The following is a 23233-nucleotide window of genomic DNA, read 5'->3' as shown; positions in this document are numbered from 1 at the left end:
ATTCTGTGCATTAATCAAGGCCAAATTACAGGTCACTTTAAAGATGTAGTTAGGAGATATGTGCCCCCCCCCACTTTTTATTATTATTATAATTCTAGTGTAATTACAGGCAGCTCAGTATGGATCAGAACCCTACAACAACTTTAGTGCTCATCAAGACTGAGCTCCCCATGCCTGCGATTTAGATCGCAGGCATTGGGGAGCTTACTCGCACACTTACATTGGAGTGAAAAGGGGAAATTACTGTAATGTGTTTGTTTGGGTCTCAATTGGTGCAGTTCAGGGGGAATTCATTTTATAGTTTTCTTGTGCAAGTGTCCAATCAAAGGCACCCTCTACTGCATTCATCAGGTAGCTGCAGTGGGATGTGCAAATCAGCAAAACTGAAGTTTACTGAAGTTCTTGGAAATTTGGAATATGACCTCGAAGCTCATTCTGAGTCCATACCAGATTGCAAGCTTTGTTGTTGCTCTTGTTGTTTTCACATTAAAATACATGAGGTTTCTCATGTATATTTTTTTAACTGCATCAATTCGGTACATTTCTGAAATGTACATCTTCTTCTCCCTTTGACGAAAGTGTGCTTGTGCTTACTTTTCAAAAGAACGTTTTTCAAAATCAATATTTTTCAAATGTATGCATATGGTTGAAAACATATTTTTGGTACATGAATCACATTTCAGTCTCAGAAATGTCCAGAATTGAACCACAACTTGTGTCCAGCTCCATATTTGGTTTGGTTTAGAAGGTGCAAAGTGGGTAAATCCTTATCAAAACCTAACTAAAATGAATTGCTCATACATCACTAGAGCTGCATCCTTTGTTATTCTACACCATTAGCACTATGGATCTGAATACTGCAAGTCTTTGGCAGGACCACTCCTGTAAGGCTTTCACCCATAGGTTCAAGGTTGAGTTAAAAAAAAAAAATCCTATTTTTGTGGCATTCATTTATACAGCATTTGAAAGAGTAATATGAAAGAAAAGAAAGAAAGAAAGAAAGAAAGAAAGCTAGCTAGCTCATGGCAAAGAAGGATTCAGACACTGGATTTCACAGGTTACTGAACTGCATTGTTTAAATATATGCAAGTATAATGGAAGCCAGACGCAAGGACTGAGATTAGGGCAGAGTAGCCCTCCATAACAATGCAGGGCTACTTTGTGTCACTGACCACATCAGGAAAGGTCTCGCTATTTATTTTACTAATTAGGTAAGGCAATGTATGTAAATGACTCTGAACAATTGCACATACTTTATATAAGTAGTAAATATTGTTCTGCCTAAATTTTCATTATTCTCTTGGAGCATTTCTACATGAGAGGTTTATTATGTGCTTGTGATTCCTCACTCAGAGTAGTTTGTGGGTTCTTTAAATGATATTGCCATCCTCCAGGGCCTCTCATATGCTTTCCAACCATTTTAGCATTGTTATTTTTTTTTTTCTAACAAGGAAAGCCTGATATATCGCTGAATGGTGGCATGAAACCCTAATGTATTTCTGCAGTTCTGCTCTACCACACATCCACCTAGTTGTGCAATGGAACATATCGAAAGGCAGACAAAGAATACACAGCGGGAGGGGGGCATGTGTAAAGGAGCTGATCTTAATCCCACAAAGATGTTGGAAGCAGACATCACAGTAAAGTGGCCGGTTAAAAGCTTCATGTAAAAAAGCCTTTAATCTTCATTCATTATAATCTCAACCTCAGGGTGGGAGGACTTTGAGGAATGGGCCACAGATCTTGGACAGGGGAAAAAATCATGTGGAAGAGCAGGACCTTGAAGTACATGCCCATCATGCATAAGGATGGCAAATGGGCAATGTTCAAGCTCACCAAGATTCTCCAAACATCAGCTCACTGCTCATCTCTCCTTGATTTATGTGCACATTTGTGATTGCTGTTCATTTTCCATGGACCAGAAAATTGTGTGAAATGAGCAGGTATGAAATCTGGAAGGTGTGAAAACAATTCCCAAAGTCCTTTCAATTTCCAAAGTTGCTCAGATTTCCCACATAGACTAAAATGTGTGTGATTTGAAATGTGTGCATTCTGAGAAAGTTGCACATTTTGAGAAAGTTGCACATTTTTCAAGTACGCATTTTGTAAATGTGAAGGCAAGTTCAGGAATTTGCAAATATTTTCAAGTGATTTTGCAACCTGAAACAAAATTCTCATCCATTGGAAAACATGCACACAGATGGCTTAGTTTAAAACCATTTACAGGAATTCCTTTTCATAATAGGAAGAGCCATGGGTAAAAACACACACACACACACACAGTGTTTTTGCTGCTTCTACCTCTTTCCCTGACTTAACTGACCACTGGAGTTGTTGTAGACTGGGGAGTGGACAGAGATGCTCACATCCCTCAACCACCAATCCAAAATGAGCTAAGGATTCATGTGCTTCCTTCTGATATTCTACCCCTCTGTTGACTAAGGTTCAAATCCATTATCTTGTGAATGCTCAGTTTGCCTTCCTGTATTCTGCCAGAGATTATGCAAATTAGAGGGGAGTGGGATGTCAGCACAACTACTCGGGACCCTCCAAGAATAAATTTTGAATGCTTTGAGAACCACACTAGAGCTAAACAGTCCTCCTCCCTAGGGATGCCCTTTTGCTCCTCCAGACAAAAGCTTGGATGTGTATGCAATTTAGGTATGGATGAGAAATCTGTTTCAGTTAGTTTTTGATGAGGACTTACCTAGTTCACACCTTCCAGACTGAAAATATGGACAAAGGCACAATCCGTGATCGAAGTCCATCTATTTCCGATTTACAATTTAGTCTTTGCCTTTGCGTGTGAGGACCTGGTCTGAATGTTGGGATGGTTGGAGTTACCCCATTGCCATTGTCAGACCACTATCTGGTGAAGTTTGGTCTCATGGCACCATCCCCTCTCCCCTGCAGGAGAGGGGAACCATTAAGATGGTCTGCCCCAACATGTTATAGAGTCCAAGGGATTTCTGGATGCCCTGGGGGAATTTCCCATAGCCAGAGCCAGCAATCCTGCCAAGGCTGTAGTAGTCATGCTTTGGAATGGTGAGACAATTCCACATAAGCACCCTCTCCAGCACTGCTGAGCTCAAGGTGGTCTTTAGTGAGCTCTGTAACATACTGGACAACACCTAGTGTAGAACTGGCATAAGACTCATCATTGTGAGGCCATTGGGACTTAAAAAGGAGTGCAAAATCACACCTGCTGCATGGTGGTGACAGCAGAAAGGAAGGCTCACTTTTGTTGCCTCTAGAAAATCCTCAAGTAGCCCTCCAGCAGAGCTTCTCCAACATCACACTTGAGGCTACCTCACCCAGCTCAGTCAGGACACTGCTGGACAGCAGGGTGAGCAGTACATCAACATTCTCCCCAATCTGTCTCAATGGCCGAATGCCAGGCAAAGGCCAGCATAGCCTGCCCTAATTCCTGGTGAGTTAGATGGTATTTTTACGGACTACACTGATGTCATTGCTATGGACATCCCCTCCCTGACCTTCTGATATGGGCTGATGCTGCAATGTGTTCTCAGGGGGGCAAACGCAAAGCTGGGCCAGATGCTCCCCTCCCCATACAGCTCACCCGCTCCGGTTTCTGTGATAATTGTGGAAATGCAGAGGATGTGTGGAGATGACAATGAGTGGCCGAACAGAGAGGAATAGAAAAGTGTAAAATGCATATTCTAACAAATTAACATAATTTATTGAAATAACTTGGTTTTATTTAAAGAAAGTTTCCAAAGGGCCTGAACTATTCCCAGTGTTAATTCATCGGCAGTCAACAAATGTGAAGCAAAAAGAAGTTTCCCCCACCATAAAACACACAGCAGGCAATTCCAGTTGCATTGCTCTCTGAAGCAAATTCCCAGAAGATTCTGCTGAAAGGCTGTTTGCTTTAATTTATGTAAATGTTAAGAGACAGCATCCACCATGGAGTTATATTTACATAAGGCAACTGACATCAGTAGCCATAAATGTGATTTAAGCTCTGTTGGATTGCCACTATAAATTCTGATACTCCTTTGTATGCTGTTCTTAGACACTTCAAAATAGTTGTTGGTGTTGTTCACATTGTTCTTTCTCAGGAATATTCCTTGGGGTTGTATTCCTTGTACCACATTACACTTAGGGACACTTCTGAAGGTATATGGTGTGTTCTAAAACTGGCCAATACACTTAAAAATGTGCTCCTTCTAAGGTTGGAAGAGTAAGATGTGTGTCTGAGTCTCACCTTGTACAATGTTCTACATCATGTGTGGGGAACCTCACCACACCCACCCTGGAGGACCACATTCTCTCAGTCAGAAGCTCTCAAGGGAGATATGGCAATCATGGGGTCATAAACACCCCACCTCTTTCTTTCTTACACACACCTAGACTCTTAAACACTCACAGCCCCATCCATCCATCCATCCATCCATCCATCCATCCATCCATCTCTCAATTCCCTCCCTCCCTCCCTCCCTCCCTCCCTCCCTCCCTCCCTTCTTTCTTTCTTTCTTTCTTTCTTTCTTTCTTTCTTTCTTTCTCCCCTGTTCATTTTCTCTCTTCTCTTCTCTTCTCTTCTCTTCTCTTCTACTTCTTCTCTCTCTTTCTCCCCTTCCCTTCCTGCTGTGCCACCTTGAAAATCTCCCCCAGTGCAAGAATTAGGTTTTTTAAATATCTCCAACTGGTGCTAATGGAACTTTAAAAAAGAAAGAAAGAAGCCTAAATGCCATTGGGTGGAATTTGGTGGTGACGGTGGCAGTGGTGAGTGATATTGGGTGATTTTTAGGGTGGTACAGCAGGAGTGGGAAGGGGAGAAAGAGAGAGAATCAGAGGAGGAGGAGGAGGAGGAGGAGGCAACGAAAAAGGGAGAAAGAAAGACAGAAGAGGGAATTGAATTGATTGATGTATAGATATATAGATGAATGGGGCTGTGATTGTGTGCGTATGCGGTTGGGTGTAAGAAAAAAAAAGAGGTGGGGTGGCTAAGTCCGCAGAGCTGCCATATATCCTCTGTATATCCCCTGCACTCTGTATATTCTCATTAAGATGGTTGTGAGAATCATTGCATGCAAGCTGTACACATGAGGAAGGGAAACCTGGATGACCTCACTAGCTCCATTCCCTCCTTCATTTTTTTCTCATCACTTCCTAAAAATGAAGGGTGACAGTCTTCAGAGGATAGCCTTGATCTGTGGAAGGTGTTCCCAATATTTTAGAACTGTGATTCTTGAAATGAAGTAATGATTGCTATTAAGAATGTATAATCCCATTTAATATACAAGTATACTCGGCAGAAAGCAGATTTGAAATATATTGGGGAGAAGACAGGATTGCCAACAATTTAACTATCAAGTTCCTTTTTAAAAACCATGGGAATTATTCAATGATAAAAACCTCTGCCACTTTAAATCCAGAGTCATGTTGGCTCAAGCTCCACAAAGTCAGGGAATCGGAAGCTTCATGCCTGAACAGATGTGCCCCATCATTACATGGTGAAATTTGTTTACATGAGAAATTTGTTTCAGTTATTTTTTTATCTGGATTTACCCAGTTCACCTCTTCCCTACTGAGCAGTCTCAGATGCAATGTGCGGTCAAAGTCTGAGTTTGCACTGTGATCTGTGTACAAAGAAAAACAAAAAAAGTATTCGATAGCATGTGTACATTTTAAAAATGTACATGAAAAAATGTTTCCTTTTTTAAAATTCACATAAATCCACTTTAAACAATGGGAGAAGCATGTGATATAAAGACCATCCTGGTTCAAAAGGTAAAGAGGGATATCTATAATTTTCAGGCTTAGACAAGGGATACAGTAAGGTATTAACAAATGTGATAACAAAGCAACTGAATAACAATTTTATATTATTCCATCTTTTCAGGCAATATTTACTAGAGATTAGGGGTGCACGAACCCCACTCACCCATCAAGTCTGCTGGGTGGGGGGAGGTGATCTGTCCCTCCCCCTGGAATCCTTCCCAGCTGGCTCTGCTCCATGGCAAGTCCACGGAGCCGCCGGCCAGGCCCATCCACAGCTGGACTTCCGGCCACTGCCACGCGAATGGCGTCCAGCGTAGTGGATGCCATTTGCATCCCTGCCCTTGGCCGTGATAGGCTATGTAAATATTTATGTAGCCAATCACGAAAAGAGCAGGGAGGGGCGCAAATGTGTTCCGCTATGCCAGACACCATTTGCATCCGCAGCCTGGCAGTGGATGGCTGCGGATGGCAGTGGATGGACCCCCACCGGCCGGCGTCAGGTAGGGTCCATCCCTACCAGACTTCGCGGGGTGGCGGAGGGGAGCAGTCCGTTCCACCACAGACTCCACGGATTTCTCCACCACCCCTACTAGAGATGTGCGAATCACTCGTTCCACTGCCAACCATGAGAAATTTGAATGATCTTGTCAAAACTCCTAATGCTTCCCTTAACATTACTCGCCTTCAAATGTCTCAAATGTCTTACCTGGTGAGGAATACCCAGATGAATGTCAAATGTCATTTAGATGAAATTTCAGTGGCATTCACTATTTATTTATTTATTTATTTATTCTTGCATTTTTATGCTGCCCAATAGCAGAAGCTCTCTGGGTGGTTCACAACAATTATTTTAATATGAACTTACCAAGTTGCACTTTACAAACCTACGCACAAACCAGCATGAAGTAATACAAAAACTCAATGACATACCCACTTTCCTGAAATTTGTGGTGCAGTCTGCAAATCAAACAATGTGCATAACCATTTTACAATAAGGTAAATATGCACCTAAACCAATAGGGGAAAGCACACAGAAAAAATGTGTAGAAAACTGCATGATATTAGGGAAATCACATGGGGGGAAAAAGAATTTAGATAAATGCGCACAATGTAAAATTCTCATGCAGACTGTAAAAATAATCACATTCCTAAAATGATGCAGAAATGGAACACAATTAATTTAATGTAGGAAAAATAAGAAACAGAACTGAATCAAATTTGAAAGATTCATCCATGCCTAGTTGTGGAGGCCATTTAAGATCAATGTGTATCCAACCTAGTGTTTTATCTTGGAATTTGTGGAGCAGGGATGGATGAACCCATCTCCATCCAGGATGGTGGGAGCTCAATGAACTACCCTCACAGCTCGTGAAGACCGGGCCTGCTCGGTGAGCTTCCTTGCTTGCACACCTGTCCATGACCTGCACAAGCTTCCCCTCTTCCTCGTGCCAGCTGTCAAAGGCTGGTGTGGGGGAGGAGGGTCTTGGCACAGCCACCCCTCAGCCCCTTGCCCTGGCCTCCAGCAGGTGTGTGGGGAGAAAAGGATAGGTGCCTCCTTCTTCCCTCTGCCCCCACCTGCTACTGTGGTGACGGCAAGGACAAGCTGGTCATTTTCTGTAAGGCCAGGGATACTTACGGAAAACAACCATCCTGTTCTGTTCGACTGCCACTGTAGCAAGTATGGGGGAAGGAGGAGAGGTGCTACATCAGGAGGACCATTTGGACCTGGTGTTTCAATAGAACACACAATTGGTCTACCTCGAGTAGCTCTGTGCCTATGTGATTATGTGATATTGCTCATTTTTAACATTGTGGCTATGTGTTCTCCGTAGAACACTTGCAAATAAAACATTTGAGATAGGAAAAGAAAAAAGCATTAGCTAGTAATGCCTCTGCTGCTAAGCTCTACCGACTCCTGTGAGAGCAAATCTCTAGGAACCGAAAGGATATATTTATAAATCTCCCTCCTGCCTTGACAAATGCTTACTGCCATCAGAGATCCAAGAGAGCTTGCATAAAATGGCATGGATATCTGGACAGACACACAGTCATCTTACATCACTGGAGTAGATAGTGAAGGTGAAGTTGGGATAAATCTGTGAGGAAGAGGAAATACTAGGCTACTTAAATCTTTTCATTCCATGTGTTTCTCAATTGTTCTCACAGTCTAAGCCATGAAAATATCCTCCTGGCCCCCTTTCCTCCCTCTCATATTTTCTCTTCTACATACAATCATTGTTTGCTGCAGTTCTCTCTACCTTGATGAACCTGGCAGAAATCAGAGTACTTCTGTTTGTGAATTGGTTTTCTGGATGCTGGAATGTTAATTTTCACACAAAGACATAATTGCCAATGCTAACATGCATGAAGGAGATCTGTGAGTGTTGAGTAATCTCCAAAACAGATCCATCTTTATCTTCAAGAGCTGCCACTGAAATCTGATTTTAAATGGCATTAGACATTCATCTGGGCACTCCTCACCAGGTAAGACATTTGAGACATTTGAAGGTGAGTAATGTTAAGGGAAGCATTAGGAGTTTTGACAAGATCATTCAAATTTCTCATGGGTGCAGGTGGAATGAGCTATTTGCACATCTCTGGTAAATATTGCCTGAAAAGATGGAGTGATACACAAATTGTTATTCAGTTTGTTTGATATCACATTTCTTAATACCTTACTGTATCCCCTGTCTAAGCCTGAAAAGGATAGATATCCTCCTTTACCTTTTGAACCAGGAGGGTCTTTGTATCACATAGAATTTGAAATGCTGTCTTTTTCATTCAGTAATTTCTTTTGTGTGCCAGTTGCAAGGGGAGTGGACAGACTCACCTCTGTCTGGTTTTGATGGTGCTTGCCAAACCGCTGCCTGCCCCTGCTCACCCAGCTACATGGGCCACATGAGCCCCAGATGAGCACCTAGGATGCACTGCGGGGCCACCTGTCCTCTTTGTGCATTTTCTGCAGGGTGTGTTATCGTGTTGTCTGAATGGAGCACATCTTCTGCAGGGCAGCTTGTTAACCATGCAACGTGGTGTATTTCTCTTGAAGAAGCCACCTTGAGAACCCACAGCTTGTTGTTGGGTTTCTTGGGGTGGCTAACAACCCACACCGCAGGGTGAAAGAACAACCCTTTGAAAAATGCACTGCGTTCAGACAACATGGTAACCCATGGTTCAACAACAACCGACACAGGGTGGGTTAGTATGTTGTGTGAACCTGGCCATTTTCTCTCATCAAATGTAGGAGGTCACTGCAAATAAATCTATATGTGCTGAGACCACTTCCTGACCAATGTCCAACTGTTGTTCATCAGGGGAGGGGGAATGTGGTATGCGGTTCTGATAGGAGGCAGGGCTAGCCCAAATAGCCCAGGGTACTCCCCAATGTGCTCTTTGATCCCTCCTAAACAAAACGAGAAGAAGGGGCAGAAAATCCATCTGCTACTTTGAATTGGAAATGGGAAGTTCTCCTCTGACATTTAACTTGGTGTTTGCAAGCACAATGAAAACCAACAATTATCTCCGGTTTTTCTCCACCCCTCGCAACCCATTTCAAACGATAAACACAAATGATAAAAAAATGATATTATACTTAATATAAACTATAATATAAATATATAAAAAATATACTATCAAGCAATAAAGAAAACATTCTTGCAAATAATTCGACCCAGGACTACTACTAGTGGTACAACAACTACTACTGTGACTAGACTACTAGTACTAATGTCAGCTTAAAATTAATACTTTAAGCAGTACAGCTCCACTTGCAATAATATTAAGTCTCCATCCTTTTGTCAGCAGCATGCTTCTTAAAGAGCAGCATCTGACGAATGAATCTTCTCTGTCAGAGTTTCTTCTCCTGGAATTCTCAAATGTTCGAGAACAGCAGATTCTGCACTTCATTGCATTCCTTGTTTTTTACCTGGCAGCAATTGCAGGAAACCTTCTCATCATCTCTGCGGTTGTCTCTGACCACCACTTGCACAGCCCCATGTACTTCTTCCTGATGAACTTGGCCATACTGGATGTGGGCCAAGTTTCAGTCATTTTCCCCAAAACCATGGCCAATTCTCTCTTAAATACCAGACATATTTCGTATTCTGGATGTGTTGCTCAAGTTCTCCTGCTCCTCTTATTTACTGCATCTGATTTCTTTCTTCTCACAGTCATGGCATATGATCGGTATGTTGCCATTTGCAATCCACTACAATATGAGATGACGATGAATAGACAGGCCTGCATTCAAATGGTTACTGCTGTATGGATCAGCAGCATTTTCTACGCTGTGTTAAACACTGGAGGCACCTTTTTGTTGACCTTTTGCTCCAAAGTTGTCGAACAGTTTTTCTGTGAAATCCCACAGTTACTTAAGCTGGCCTGCTCTGACTTGTACTTAACTGAAATGGGACTTATTTCCATATGTGCTCTCATTGGGTTAGGCTGCTTTATTTTCATTGTTGTGACTTACGTGCACATCTTCAGTGCGGTGCTGAGAATCCCCTCTGTGCAGGCAAGGCAAAAAGCCTTGTCAACTTGCCTCCCGCACCTCATTGTTATCTCCATTTTTGTATCCACTGGATACTTTTCTTACCTCAAGCCCACCTCCAATTCAGCCTCACATCTGGATTTGGCATTTACTATGATATACTCCATGGTCCCACCCTTGATGAATCCCATAATCTACAGCATGAGAAACAAGGAGATAAAACATGCTCTGTCAAAGCTATTGTGTTCTCTGAATACCTTCCCCAGTCTTGTTCCACAAAGGTGAATTCTGTGCTTAAATCAATGTAAAAGTGCACCTTACTTTAAATTTGTAGCTGGGAGATATGTTTTATATCTGTGTGTGTGTGTGTGTGTGTGTGTGGTGGAAGGGCAGAGAGTTCAGTATGTATCATAAACCTAGTTCTGATCCATATTGAACAAGGCTTCAAACAAGAGCAAAGTTTCAAACTACATGAAGAAGCAGATTGACATCTGTATACCAGAAAAAGAAATAGACAGTTGTCTTTAAATCTCCTCTGCAACAGTAGTTCTGATGTAGACTGAGCTCCCCATGCCTGCAATTTAGATTGCCCATTAATGATCCTTTTGCTTTAATGGATCACTATTTGTCAATTTAATTTGCAAACTTGGGGGCATACAAATCAGAACCAAAGTGGGGGGAAAGGGTTAAAGGTCCACTATATTCATTGATAGGCTCCCCATCCATCCCATCCCACACACACTTACATTGGAGTAAAAAGGGTAAGGTAATGTCTGTGTTTGGGTCTCAGTGGTGTAGTACAGGGGGAATTCATTTTATAGTTTTCTTGTGGAAGTGTAGGATCAATGGCACCCTGGACTGCCCACATTGGGGAGCTGCAATGGGATGTGCAAATCAGCAAAACTCAGGTTCCCTGAAATTCCCCAAAATCAATCTTGAAGTCCTTTCCATCTCAAATCTGCATCAGATTGCAAGTTTTTCTTTCTGTTCACATTAAAATCTGTGCACATTTTCATGGGTATTCCCCCCCCCCCAATGCATCTGTTCTGCAGATTTTTAAAGGCACCTTCTTCTCCCTTTGATTAAAGAGTGGTTGTGCTCATTTTTCAAAAGTACAAATTTATTCATGCACAGTTTTCAAACGTTCGCATATTGTTGAAGACATTTTTTGGTCCATGAATGATATTGCAGGCTCAGAAATGTCCAGATTTGAACCACAGATGGTGTCTGAGTCCGTGTTTGGTCTGGAAGGTGCACAGTGGGTAAATCCTTATCAAAACCTAACTAAAATGAATTTCTCATATATCCCTAGAGCTACATCCTTCGTTATTCTACACCACTGGAAATATGTACTTGAAGACTGCAAGGCTTTTGGCAGGACCAGTCCTGTGGGCGTTTCACCCATAGGTGCAAGGCTGACTCTGAGATTTAAAATAAAATCCCCATTTTTGTGGCTTTCATGTTGTTGGCATTTCAAAGAGTAACATAACAAAAAATGAAAGAAAGCTCATGGCAAAAGAAGAATTCAGACATTGGATTTCATACATTACTGGCCTTTATTGTATAATTATATGCAAGTATAATGGAAGCCATATGCAGGAACTGAGATTACAGCAGAGTGTCCCTCCATAATAATGCAGTGCTGCTTTGTGTCACAGGGCACTTAATAAAAGGTCTTGCTTTTTATTTTACTAATTAGATAAGGCAATGTATATAAATGGGTCCAAACAATGAAACATTCTTTATGTAAGTAGTAAATATTGCTCTTCCTGAAATCTCACTGTAAAGTTGGATCCTTCTACATGAGGCATGTATTTTGTGCTTTTGATTCCTCACCTAGGGTAGTTTGTGGGTGTTTTAAACAATATTGTCATCCTCCAGGGCCTGCCCTGTGCTTTCCAACCAGTTTAGCATTGTAAATTCTTTCTAACAAGGTAAGTCTAGTATATCGCTGAATGGCAGCATGAAACCCTATTGTATTTAGGGATGTTAGGGAATTTTGCCACTGATCCCAGGGGGGACAAATTCCAGTGAATTCGGCCCCCAGAATCTGTGGCGGAATGGAGCCCCTGCCGCACCACCCCACGAAAGCCCCGCGAAACAGAGCCTACCTGGCTGCGGCTTGGGCTCCGGCGGCGGCGGCAACAGTGGTGGCAGCAGCGGCAGTTCTGGCCACTGCTGGGCTGCTCCGGCTGCAAATGGCGGCCGTCGTAGTGGTTGACATTTGTGTCCTTACGCCAGCCCATGATAGGCTACGTATAAATTTATGTAGCCTATCACGGCTAAAGCAGGGACGTAAATGCCAGTTGCGTCCCTGCTTTAGCCTAGGGATGTCAGAGAATTCCGCCACGGATCTCAGTGAGGCCGAATGCCAGTGCATTCGGCCCCCTGAACTCCGTGGCGGAATGGCCTGCCACACCCCCGCCCCCCATGGATCCCCCCCGGGACAAGATTTACCTGGGGTGGATGTTCTGGACGGCAGCAGCTCCAGCGGCAGCTTTGGCGGTGGCTGGTCTTCCGACCGGCTGCCGCTGCCACCACCATTTGCAGTCTGTTTTTTTTTTTTTAAACCATTCGTGATAGGCTACGTAAAGACTTATGTAGCCTATCACGTCTGGGTTAAAAAAAAAAATGCGTACACTAATGGCAGCAGCTACGGCCGCCGCCATTTGTGTTCCTTATTTTTGCCCGTCTTAGTCTACATAAATATTTACGTAGACTAAGATGGCAAAACAAAGGGGGAACGCAAATAGCGTCCACTACGCTATTTGCGTTCCTCCTTATTTTCGTCGTCTTAGTCTACATAAATATTTACGTAGACTAAGACAACCAAAAATAGGGAACGCAAATGGCGGCGGCCGTAGTCGCCGCAATTTCCGTACGTGTTGTTGTTTTTTTAAACGAGACGTGATAGGCTACATAAGTCTTTATGTAGTTTATCATGGCTGAATACAGGGATGCAAACAGTGGCAGCTATGGCCACCGCCATTTGCGTCCCTGCTAGCCAGCGGCCAGATGTCTGGCTGCTGGAAGAGCTGGCTGGCGGCTCCGTGGAATCCCTGTGGAGTGGAGCTGGCTGGCCAGGATTCCGGGGGGGAGGCGCACAGTGCCCCCCCGGCAAGGATTCCGGAGGGAGGGATGGAGTGCCTCCCCCCCCAGTGGAACCCGGCAGATCCAGGTAAGGGGGGTTTCGTACATCCCTACTTTAGCCGTGATAGGCTACGCAAATATTTACATAGCCTATCACAGGCTTGCGTAGGGATGCAAATGACGTCCCCTATGTAGGACACCATTTGCGTCCACACCAGCTTTGCAGCGGCTGGAGGTCCCGCTGTGGGTTGGTCCGGCTGGCAGCTCTGCAACGCGGCCGCGGAGCAGAGCTGGTCGGGCAGGATTTAGGGGTGTCAGAGAATTTCTCGCCGAAACTTCGGGGGGCCGAGTGCCAATGCATTCGGCCCCCCGAAGTAGTTTCGGGGAGAAATTCTCCGCCCCCCCTGCCCCCCGCCCCCCCCGGGATGGGACTTACCTTTCCCGAATGTTGCTCCCAGCGGCGGGTCGCAGCGGCGGTTCGGCAGGGCTTCGACAGGGGCGGGGGCAGCAGCCAGTCTTCCGACCGGCTGCCGCTGCCGCCATTCCAAGAAAAGTAAAAAAAAACAACAAAAAAACGCCCCCGTGATAGGCTACGTGACGATTTACGTAGCCTATCATGGCTAGATTTGCAAAGTCAGCCGTGATAGGCTACGTAAATCGTTACGTAGCCTATCACGGGTGACTTTGAAAAAAAAAAAAAAAGCGCGTACGCAAATGGCGGCCCCCATAGGGGCCCCATGCCCCATTCCTTATTTGGTCACTGTAGTCTATGTAAATCTTTACGTAGACTACGGCGAAAATAAGGGCAATGCAAATAGCCCTTTTTTTAAGTTCTTACTTCGCGGCCGGGCGAGGCAAGGCGCCCCCTCCCCGGCCTGAATTTCGGCCGGGCGAGGTGAGGTGCCTCCCCCCTGGCCTGAATTTTGGCCGGGCGAGGGGAGGCGCCTCCCCCCCCGGCCTGAATTTCGGGGGGAGAAGCGAAGCACCTCCCGCCAACCGCGAAGCAAACTGCGAGACGAGGTAAGTGACTTTCGAGCACTCCTAGCAGGATTCCGAGGGGGGAAGGAATATATTGCCTCCCCCCCCGTTGAGGATTCCGGGGGGAGGAACGGATCGCCTTCCCCCACCTGCGGAACCCGACAGAGCCAGGTAAGTGGGGTTTCATACACCCCTAATTGTATTTCTGTGATTCTGCTATACCACACAGCCATCTACTGGTTGTGTAATGGAATATATTGAAAGGTAGAGAAAGTGCTCTGTGGCCCAGACAGCTTGTCTGCTAAATGTTAGAAGTTGCAAAAGTTTAGGGAGGGGGAGAGGAGGAGGGAGGTGGGATAGGATGTTCCTTGGTGAATGACAACTCTAGTTGCCAAATTAGAGCTGAACTTAGGGATGGATGGACCTATCTCCATCTCAACCATGGGGGAGGTTGATAAGCTCCCCCCCCCTGCACCGCCGTTCATGTGGCCCAGACATGCTCACCACACCTGCCCGCTGATCCCCATGAGCCGCCCCTCCACTTCATGCCAAGGACTCCAGCAGTCAAGCCCTTGTGCTTTATGCGCATAAGGGCTTGACTGCCAGAGACCTCGGTGTAGCACATCCTGAGGAGGCAAGGGCAAGAGTGCTGGGGTGGTGCCAAGGACCTCCTCCCTGTGCTGGCTGTCAAGGGCTTCTTTGACAGTTGGCAGGGGCAGGACTGGTCCCGGCACAGCCATCCCCCAGAGCTCTTGCCCTGGACTGCTGCGGAAGCCCATCTTCCCTGCTCTGTCAAGGGTTTCCTTGACGGAGGGTGGAGGAAGGATGGGTCCTGGTGCCGTGAGCGCCAAGTGCTCTTGCCCTGGCCTTCTCCTGTGCTTTGGACTGCTCATGCTGGGATTCATCCTGCCTCCACTAGCTGTCAAGGGCTTCTTTAACAGATGACATGGGGAGGAAGTGCCTCGGGGGCACCCCAGTGCCGTTGCCCTGGTTTCCTGTCCAGGTCAGGAGGCCAGGGCGAGAGCCCTGGGGGCAGGCAGCACCAAAGCCTCAGAAGTCAAGCCCTTGCACACATAAAGCACAAGGGCCAGATGGAGTGTTTGGTGTGGAGAGGAAGGTGACTTGTGGGGCTTGGTGGGTGAGCAGGGTGAGCAGGGAGGTTCACTGGGCCTGTCTGGGCTGCGCGAGCTGGAGGGTCCATCCATCCCTACTTTTGTACTCTGAGTTCAAGTGTTCCCACAAATATGTCATGTATGAATGGTATATGCTGGGAGACAAGATGAACCCCTGGGGATTCTGGTGAAACTGTGTTGTTGTCCACAGATGATATGTGAAGGTCAATTCATACCAACAGGAAGGGTTGAGGGGAATGCCAAAGAAAATCTTGGATAAACCAAGGACAGATCACCACTGAGACCGTACAGAAACTGTTCCTACTATTTTATTGTATTAATCCACCAATGGAATTCCTTGTGGGCTAACTCCATCAGCAGAGGCTCCAGTCATGTGTCATATTCAGTTCCAGATAATCCCTCAGGTCCCATGTTGAAACTAACCAGGCTCAGGAGCAAGCAGCAAAGGTACAGCATGGCTCAGCCTGGCCAGCCTGGCCTGGCCTGTAGAGTCTCCTGGTTTTTCCATTCCATGGGACAGCTTGAGCCTGTCCTTCCCATCTAGCCAGCTCTGCTCCAGTCATGGCTCTGGGCTCTCATTAGACATGGGGGGGGGCATTTGTGAAGTTCACGTCATTATTGAGTAGAACATAGTTAAACAAAGATAGTCACGTTTTTCAAACGTTTGTGATAAAATGTTGCACATCGCAAGCAACGTGTACAGAATGCATATGCTGCATGTTGAGGCAGCCCCAGGGTTGTCACAGAGACCATGAAGTCCCAAGCCAGCCCAGCCAAAGCTTGCATCTTAAAGTCTCTCAGGAACAACGTCCTGAGGTTCTCCAGCACCATGCTTGAGGACGGCTGAGCCCCTCCCTGACCCCCTGACTTGAGCTGATGCTGCAAAGTATACCCGGGGGGGGGGGGGAGCTGGGCCAGCTGCTCCCCTCCCCAACAGCTCACCCAGGGTCTCTGGCAGTCAAGCCTTTGAGCTTAATGCGCACAATGGCTTGACTGCTGGAGTTCTCGTCATGGCACATCCTGAGAAGGCTAGGGTGAGAGCGTTGGGGTGCTGCAAAGGAACTTCCTCCCTGTGCTGGCTGTGGAGGGCTTCCTTGACAGCCAGTGGAGGCAGGATGGGTCCCAGTGCAGGCAGCCCCAAGTGCTCTTGCCCTGGCCTTCTCCCATGGAGGCCAGGGTGAGACTCCTGGGGAATGGTCACACCGGGACCACCCTGCCTCCACTGGCCATCAAGGGCTTCCTTGACAGATGGCATGGGGAGGAAGGAAGGGCCTCGGTGGCAGCCAAGCACTCCTGCCCTTGTTTCCTCCTGAGGAGGCCAGAGCGAGCCCCCTGGGGCCTGGCCACACCAAGGGCTCAGCAGTCAAGCCCTTGTGTGCATAAAGCACAAGAGCTTGATGGAGGCTGTGCAGTGGAGAGGGGGGGCAGCTCGCGTGGTGTGGTGGGTGGGCAGGGTGAGCAGGGAGGTTCACTGAGTCTGTCTGGGCGGTGCGAACTGTGGGGGGGGTGTCCGTCCATCCCTACTTTTGTGCTCAGAGTTCAAGTGTTCCCACATATATGTCACGTATGAATGCTCTATGCTGGGAGACCAGATGAACCCCTGGGGCATTCTGGTGAAACTGTGTTGTTGTCCACAGATGGTACGTGAAGGTGAATTCATACCAACAGGAAGGGTTGAGGGGAATGCCAAAGGAAGCATTGGATAAACCAATGACTGATTACCACCAAGACCCTACAGAAATTGTTCCGACTATTTTATTGTATTTAGCCACCAATAGAATTACTTCTGGGATGACTCCATCAGCCGAGGCACCACTCAGTAGCTATATTCAGTTCCAAATAATGCCTCAGGTCTCACGCTGCAACTGATCAGGTTCAGGAGCAAGCAGCAAAGCTACAGCCTGGCTCAGTCTACTGGCTTTCCATGAGGTTCCATGGGACAGCTTGAGGCTGTCCTTCTCATCAAGCCAGCTCTGCTCCAGTCATAGTTCTAAACTCTCATTAGAGATGGGGGAGACATTGGTTCAGTTCATATCCTTATTTGAACTTACCAAATTTGCACAATGCATGAGTGGAACATAATTAAACAAAATAGTCACATTTTTCCAAAGTTTGTGATCAAAGGTTGCACATCAACAACACATGTACAGAATGCATATACTGCAGAGTACTGCATATACTGCATATACTGCGTTGCCCTTATTTTCGCCATAGTCTACGTAAATCTTTACGTAGACTACCCGTGCCTAAATAAGGAACGCAAATGGCGGCGCCCATGGGTGCCGCCATTTGTGTACATGCTTTTTTTTTTTTCAAAGTCAGCCGTGATAGGCTACGTAAAGATTTACATAGCCTATCACGGCTGACTTTGAAAATCTAGCTGTGATAGTCTACGTAAATCATTACGTAGACTATTTATTTTTATTTATTATTAAATTTATTAATCGCCCATCTGGCTGGTCACCCAGCCACTCTGGGCGATGTACAACATACAATAAAACAGTTTAAAACAATAAAATTCTACAATAAAAACATTTATAAAATACCCTAACCCACCCCAAATGCCTGCCTGAACAACCACGTTTTTAATGCACGACGGAAGCTCATTAAAGAGGGGGCATGACGGAGTTCCCTAGGGAGGGAGTTCCACATAGTGGGGGCCACCACAGAAAAGGCCCTCTCCCTCGTCCCCACCAGTCTAGCTGTCCTGGCTGATGGGACAGAGAGAAGGCCATCCGAGGCTGATCTTGTTAAGCGGCCTGTCCGGTGCTGCTGGAGGCGCTCCTTAAGACCATATAGGGTTTTAAAGGTCACAGCCAACACCTTGAATTTGGCCCGGAAAACAACTGGTAACCAGTGCAACTCCTTCAGCAGTGATGTGATCTCGCCGGCAGCTGCCTTTAATCAGGCGAGCCGCCGTGTTCTGTACCAGCTGCAGTTTCCGAACCGTCTTCAAGGGTAACCCCACGTACAGCGCATTACAGTAGTCTAAACGAGAGGAGACCAGAGCATGTACTACCGATAGGAGTAGATGGTCGGGAAGGAAGGGGCGCAGCCGCCGTATCAGATGGAGTTGATACAGCGCTGTCCGGCTCACAGCTGACACCTGAGCCTCCATGGACAGCTGGGAGTCCAAAATGACCCCCAGGCTGAGGACCTGGTCTTTCAAGGGTAGCCGTACCCCATTCAACACCAGGTCAACATCCCCCAGCCTCCTCTTGTCTCCCACCAAAAGTACCTCGGTCTTGTCAGGGTTCAGCTTATTCCTCCCCATCCAGCCACTCACCGTCTCCAGACATTTGGACAGGGATTCTTCAGCCAACCTTGGTGAAGATTTGAATGAGAGGTAGAACTGCGTCTCATCCGCATATTGACGACACTGCACCCCAAACCTCCTGTTGATAGCCCCCAGCGACTTCACATAGATGTTAAATAGCATCGGGGAGAGGATGGAACCCTGTGGCACCCCACAAGTAAGTGGCCACGGGTCCAAAACCTCTTCTCCCAGTGCTACCCTCTGGTACCTGCTGGAAAGGAAGGACTGGAACCACCGCAATACGGTGTTTCCAATGCCCAACCCCTCCAGGCGGTCCAGGAGGATACCGTGGTCAACGGTATCAAAAGCTGCTGAGAGGTCGAGGAGAACAAGGAAGGAGCATTCACCCCTATCCAGAGCCCTCCTCATATCATCTACCAAGGCGACCAAGGCCGTTTCTGTCCCATGCCCAAACCTGAAGCCCGACTTAAATGGGTCTAGATAATCAGTTTCTTCCAAGTGTGCCTTCAACTGCACCGCCACCACCCGCTCAATCACCTTGCCCAAAAATGGCAGATTTGAGACTGGGTGAAAGTTGTTCAGAACTTGAGGATCCAAGGAGGGCTTCTTTAAGAGCGGTCTTATCACTGCCTCCTTGAGGGCTGATGGCATCACTCCCTCCTCAAGGGAGGCATTCACCACCGCCTTGATCCCCTCACCCAGTCTCTCTCTGCAGCCCATAATGAGCCAAGATGGGCAAGGATCAAGTAAGCAGGTGGTCGGCCGTACAGATGAAAGCTCCTTGTCCACTTCATCAGGAGGAAGAAGCTGGAACCGATCCCACAAAACCGGTTGCCACAGGCCGCCACTTGCTCACTAACTGTATCCACAGCATGCAGAGTAACACACCTAATCTGATCAATTTTATCTGCAAAGTGCCTTGCCAAGGCCTCACAGGAGGCCTTAGAATGCTCCAGTGGTTCCGGAGACACAGGACTGACCAGGCTCCGGTGATGTACAAAAGTCACTTACCTGGTCTTGCAGCTTTTTTCGCGGTGGGGGGGAGGCGCTTCACTTTCCCCCCCAAAGTTCAGGCGAAGGGGGGGAGGGTTCCCGCCTCACCCGGCCGAAATTCAGGCCGGGGAGAAGCGCCCCGTCTCCCCTGCCGCAAACTACGAAAGAAGAAAAGAAGAAGAAAAAAAGACCCCGTGGACGTGATAGGCTACGTAAATCGTAGACGTAGCCTATCACGGGTGACTTTGGGGAAAAAAAAAAGCACGTACGCAAATGGTGGCCCCCATAGGAAGCCGCCATTCGCGTTCCTTATTTGGTCCCTGTAGTTTACGTAAAGATTTACGTAGACTACAGCGAAAATAAGGGCAACGCTATTTGCGAGGGATGTTGCGAGAGTCCGTGTGTGTGTGTGTGTGTGTGTGTATGTGTGTGTAGTCCAACAGACTCTGTCTCACCCACCCTCCTAGGCCCTGCTCGTTGAACCATGGGGCTCGCACAGACCTGCTTGGTGAACACCCTGCTTCTCAGTGAGCACCCAGCAGCTGCCCATCCTCCCTAACGAGCTTCTGTCATGCTCAAAGATGGCGGCTCAGGTGTTTTTGAGTAGGTGATGTTGCATACTTGGCAGCCACAAAGGCCCCATTTACACAACATTACAGGTGTGAATGCTCCCTTCAGCCATAGAAAAGAACCTCTACGGACACCATTTTGTAGATCTGCTGTGCAAACAGTAGATTTATGAAGATATTGAGTCCCATCTTGCATAAAAGTGGGGGCAATTGGAAAAAAACAACAACAACCCTGAGAGCTGTCGAGAGAACCCTGGACAGCTCAGCATCATGCCCTGTGGTGCTCACCAGGTAAGGGATGTCAGAGAATTCCGCGACGGATCTCGGTGAGGCCGAATGCCAGTGCTTTCGGCCCCCAAAAAACCATCGTGGAACGAAGCCCCTGCCCCCCAACCCACGAAAGGTGCATGGGACGAAGTGCCCCCCACCCCCACCCCATGAAAGGCGCACGAAATGGAGCACTTACCTGCTCCCGTCCGTGCTGCTGTGTGAATGGCGGCCGTCCTGCGGCTGCCATTTGCTTCCTCCTTCTTCAGCAGTGATAGACTACGTAAATACTTACGTAGCCTATCACAGCTAATGCAGGGATGCCATTTGCGTCCCTGCGGAGGCCGTGATATGCTACGTAAGTATTTACATAGCCTATCATGGTGGGGGGGGGGAACCCCAGCATACGCAAATGGCGGCAGCTAACACCATTTGCGTATGCTGGGGTTTTCCCCCTGCCGTGATAGGCTATGTAAATATTTACGTAGCCTATCATGGCTCACTGCAGGGATGCAAATGACAGCGGCTACGACAGCCGCCATTTGTGTCACTGCAGGGCTGCCCAGCGGCCGGCTGTCCGGCTGCAGGCGGCCAGAGCCAGCCGGCGGCTCTGCGGCTTGGCCGCTGAGCGGAGCCGGCCGGCCAGGATTCTGGGGGGGGTCATGGAGCGCCTCCCCCCCAGCGAGGATTCCGGGGGAAGGGACGGAGTGCCTCCCCCCACCTGCGGAGCCCAGTGGAGCCAGGTAAGCTGGGTTTCGTACATCCCTATCACCAGGTCGGGAAAGTAGCAGGGTTTTAGTGAGCAGCATGCAAGGACGGCATGGGGAATTCCATCCATCTCTAGCCAGAATGAGCAAATTTATTGAGGCTCTAGTCATGCTATGGAATGGTGAGACAATCGCATTCAAGCACCCTCTCTTGCACTGCTGAGCCAAGGTGCTCCTTGGCTTTCTGGTGAGCTCTGGGTGATGAAACAGGCTGGAAGACACCTACAGTATAGCTGGCATAATACTCATTGTGAGGCCACCTGGACAGAAATAGGAGGGCAAAATCACATCGACTGCACAGTGATGCGGGCAACAAAGAAGGCTTCCTTTTGCTGCCTCTCACAAATCCTCAAGGAACCGTCCAGCAGGGCATCTCCAACACCACCTTGGAGCCCACCTCAGCCAACTCAGTCGAAATCATGCCTGCATAAGGCCATTGACATCAGTGGTTGTAAGGATGACTTAAGCTGTGTTGGATTGCAGCTGTATATTCTGGTGCTCCCTTGTATGCTGTTTTAGACCACTTCAAAATAGGTGTTGGTGATGATCACATTGTTCCTTTCTCAGGAATGTTCCTTGGAGCTGTATTCCCTGTGACATGTATAACCTAGGGACCCTTCTGAAGTTGTATTACTTGCAGTTGTTGTTTTAAAATTGGTCAGTACTCTCAAAAATATGCTCCTTCTTTGGTTGGAAGAGTAGAATGTGTGTCTGAGTCCCACCTTTTAGAATATTCTACATAATGTGTGGGGAACCTCACCACCTCCACCCTGAAGGGTCACATTCTGTCAGGTGGAAGGTCTCAGGGGATATATGGCAATTGTGGGGTCATAGCCACTCCACCGTTTTCTTTCTTACACCCCCACACACACATGAACACACACACAGTCATGTCCATCCATCTATCCATCCATCCATCCATCCATCCATCCATCCATCCATCCAATGACTCATCTTCTCTCTTTCTCCCCTTCGAAATAGGTGCTGATGATGATCACATTGTTCCTTTCTGGGGTTGTATTGGCGCACCACATCATCTTTAGGGACACTTAGGAAGTTGTGTGACTTCATTTTAAAATTGAAACTTGCACTAATATTTTCACTCCCAGACTTTTCTTAATATAGCCGAGGATGAGTCCTTTTGCAAAGGTGAATGAAATGTGAAGGGAAAATAGCTTGGTGCAGTGCACAATAATCAGGAACATTCTGACCTAGTGTTACAATAGCACACACAATGGGTCTACCTTGAGTAGCTCTGTACCTTGGCAATTATGTGACATTGCTCATTCTTAAAATTGTGGCTGTGTGTGCTCTAAAGATTCTTCCAGATAAATAAATTTGAACTAGTAAAAGAAAAACAATTATTGCTCCTTGATTTTTGGCATTCTTATGTGCCTGAACACAAAAAGTCTTACCTAACCATATTAGCAAAAGGAAAGGCTAGGAAGTTAACGTACTCTCTGTATGCCTCTGCTGCTGCTAACCTCTATTTTATTCCCATGAGAGCAAATCTCTAGGAACAGAAAGGACATATTAATAAATCTCCATCCTGCCTTGACAAATGCTTACTGCCATCAGTGATCCAAGACAGCTTACAAACACTGGCATGGATATCTGGATAGATACACAGTCATCTAACATCACTGGAGTAGACAGTGAAGGTGAAGTTGGGATAAATTTGTGAGGAAGAGGAAATACTAGGCTACTTAAATCTTTTCATTGCAGGTGTTTCTCAATTGTTCTCACAAACTAAGCTATCTAAATATCTGCCTGGCCACCTTCCCTCCCTGTCATTTTTTCTCTTCCACATATAGTCATTGTTTGCTGAAGTTCTCTCTACCTAGATGAAGCTGCCAGAAATCAGAGTACTTCTGTTTGTGAATTGATTTTCTGGATGCTGGAATGTTTTCTGGAATTTTCACACA

The 23233-nt window shown here is 46.7% G+C and overlaps 1 protein-coding gene across 1 annotated transcript; it reads left to right on the top strand.

Annotated features, from left to right (window-relative positions):
* Window positions 1-9550: 9550 nt before the first annotated feature.
* On the top strand, window positions 9551-17083 carry LOC146341586 (olfactory receptor 14A16-like). The gene is made up of 5 exons (XM_084807555.1): window positions 9551-10515; window positions 15009-15153; window positions 15306-15449; window positions 16607-16889; window positions 17073-17083. The coding sequence occupies exons 1-5, from the start codon at window positions 9551-9553 to the stop codon at window positions 17081-17083; spliced, it is 1548 nt and encodes a 515-aa protein (XP_084663681.1).
* Window positions 17084-23233: the final 6150 nt, after the last annotated feature.

The sequence above is a fragment of the Heloderma suspectum genome, chromosome 6 (assembly GCF_057233095.1).
Source record: "Heloderma suspectum isolate Gila_16-S chromosome 6, 16-S_ref, whole genome shotgun sequence".
Lineage (NCBI taxonomy): Eukaryota > Metazoa > Chordata > Lepidosauria > Squamata > Helodermatidae > Heloderma > Heloderma suspectum.
The sequence above is the reverse complement of the archived record's forward strand: the minus strand, read 5'-3'. Positions and strand labels throughout refer to the sequence as shown.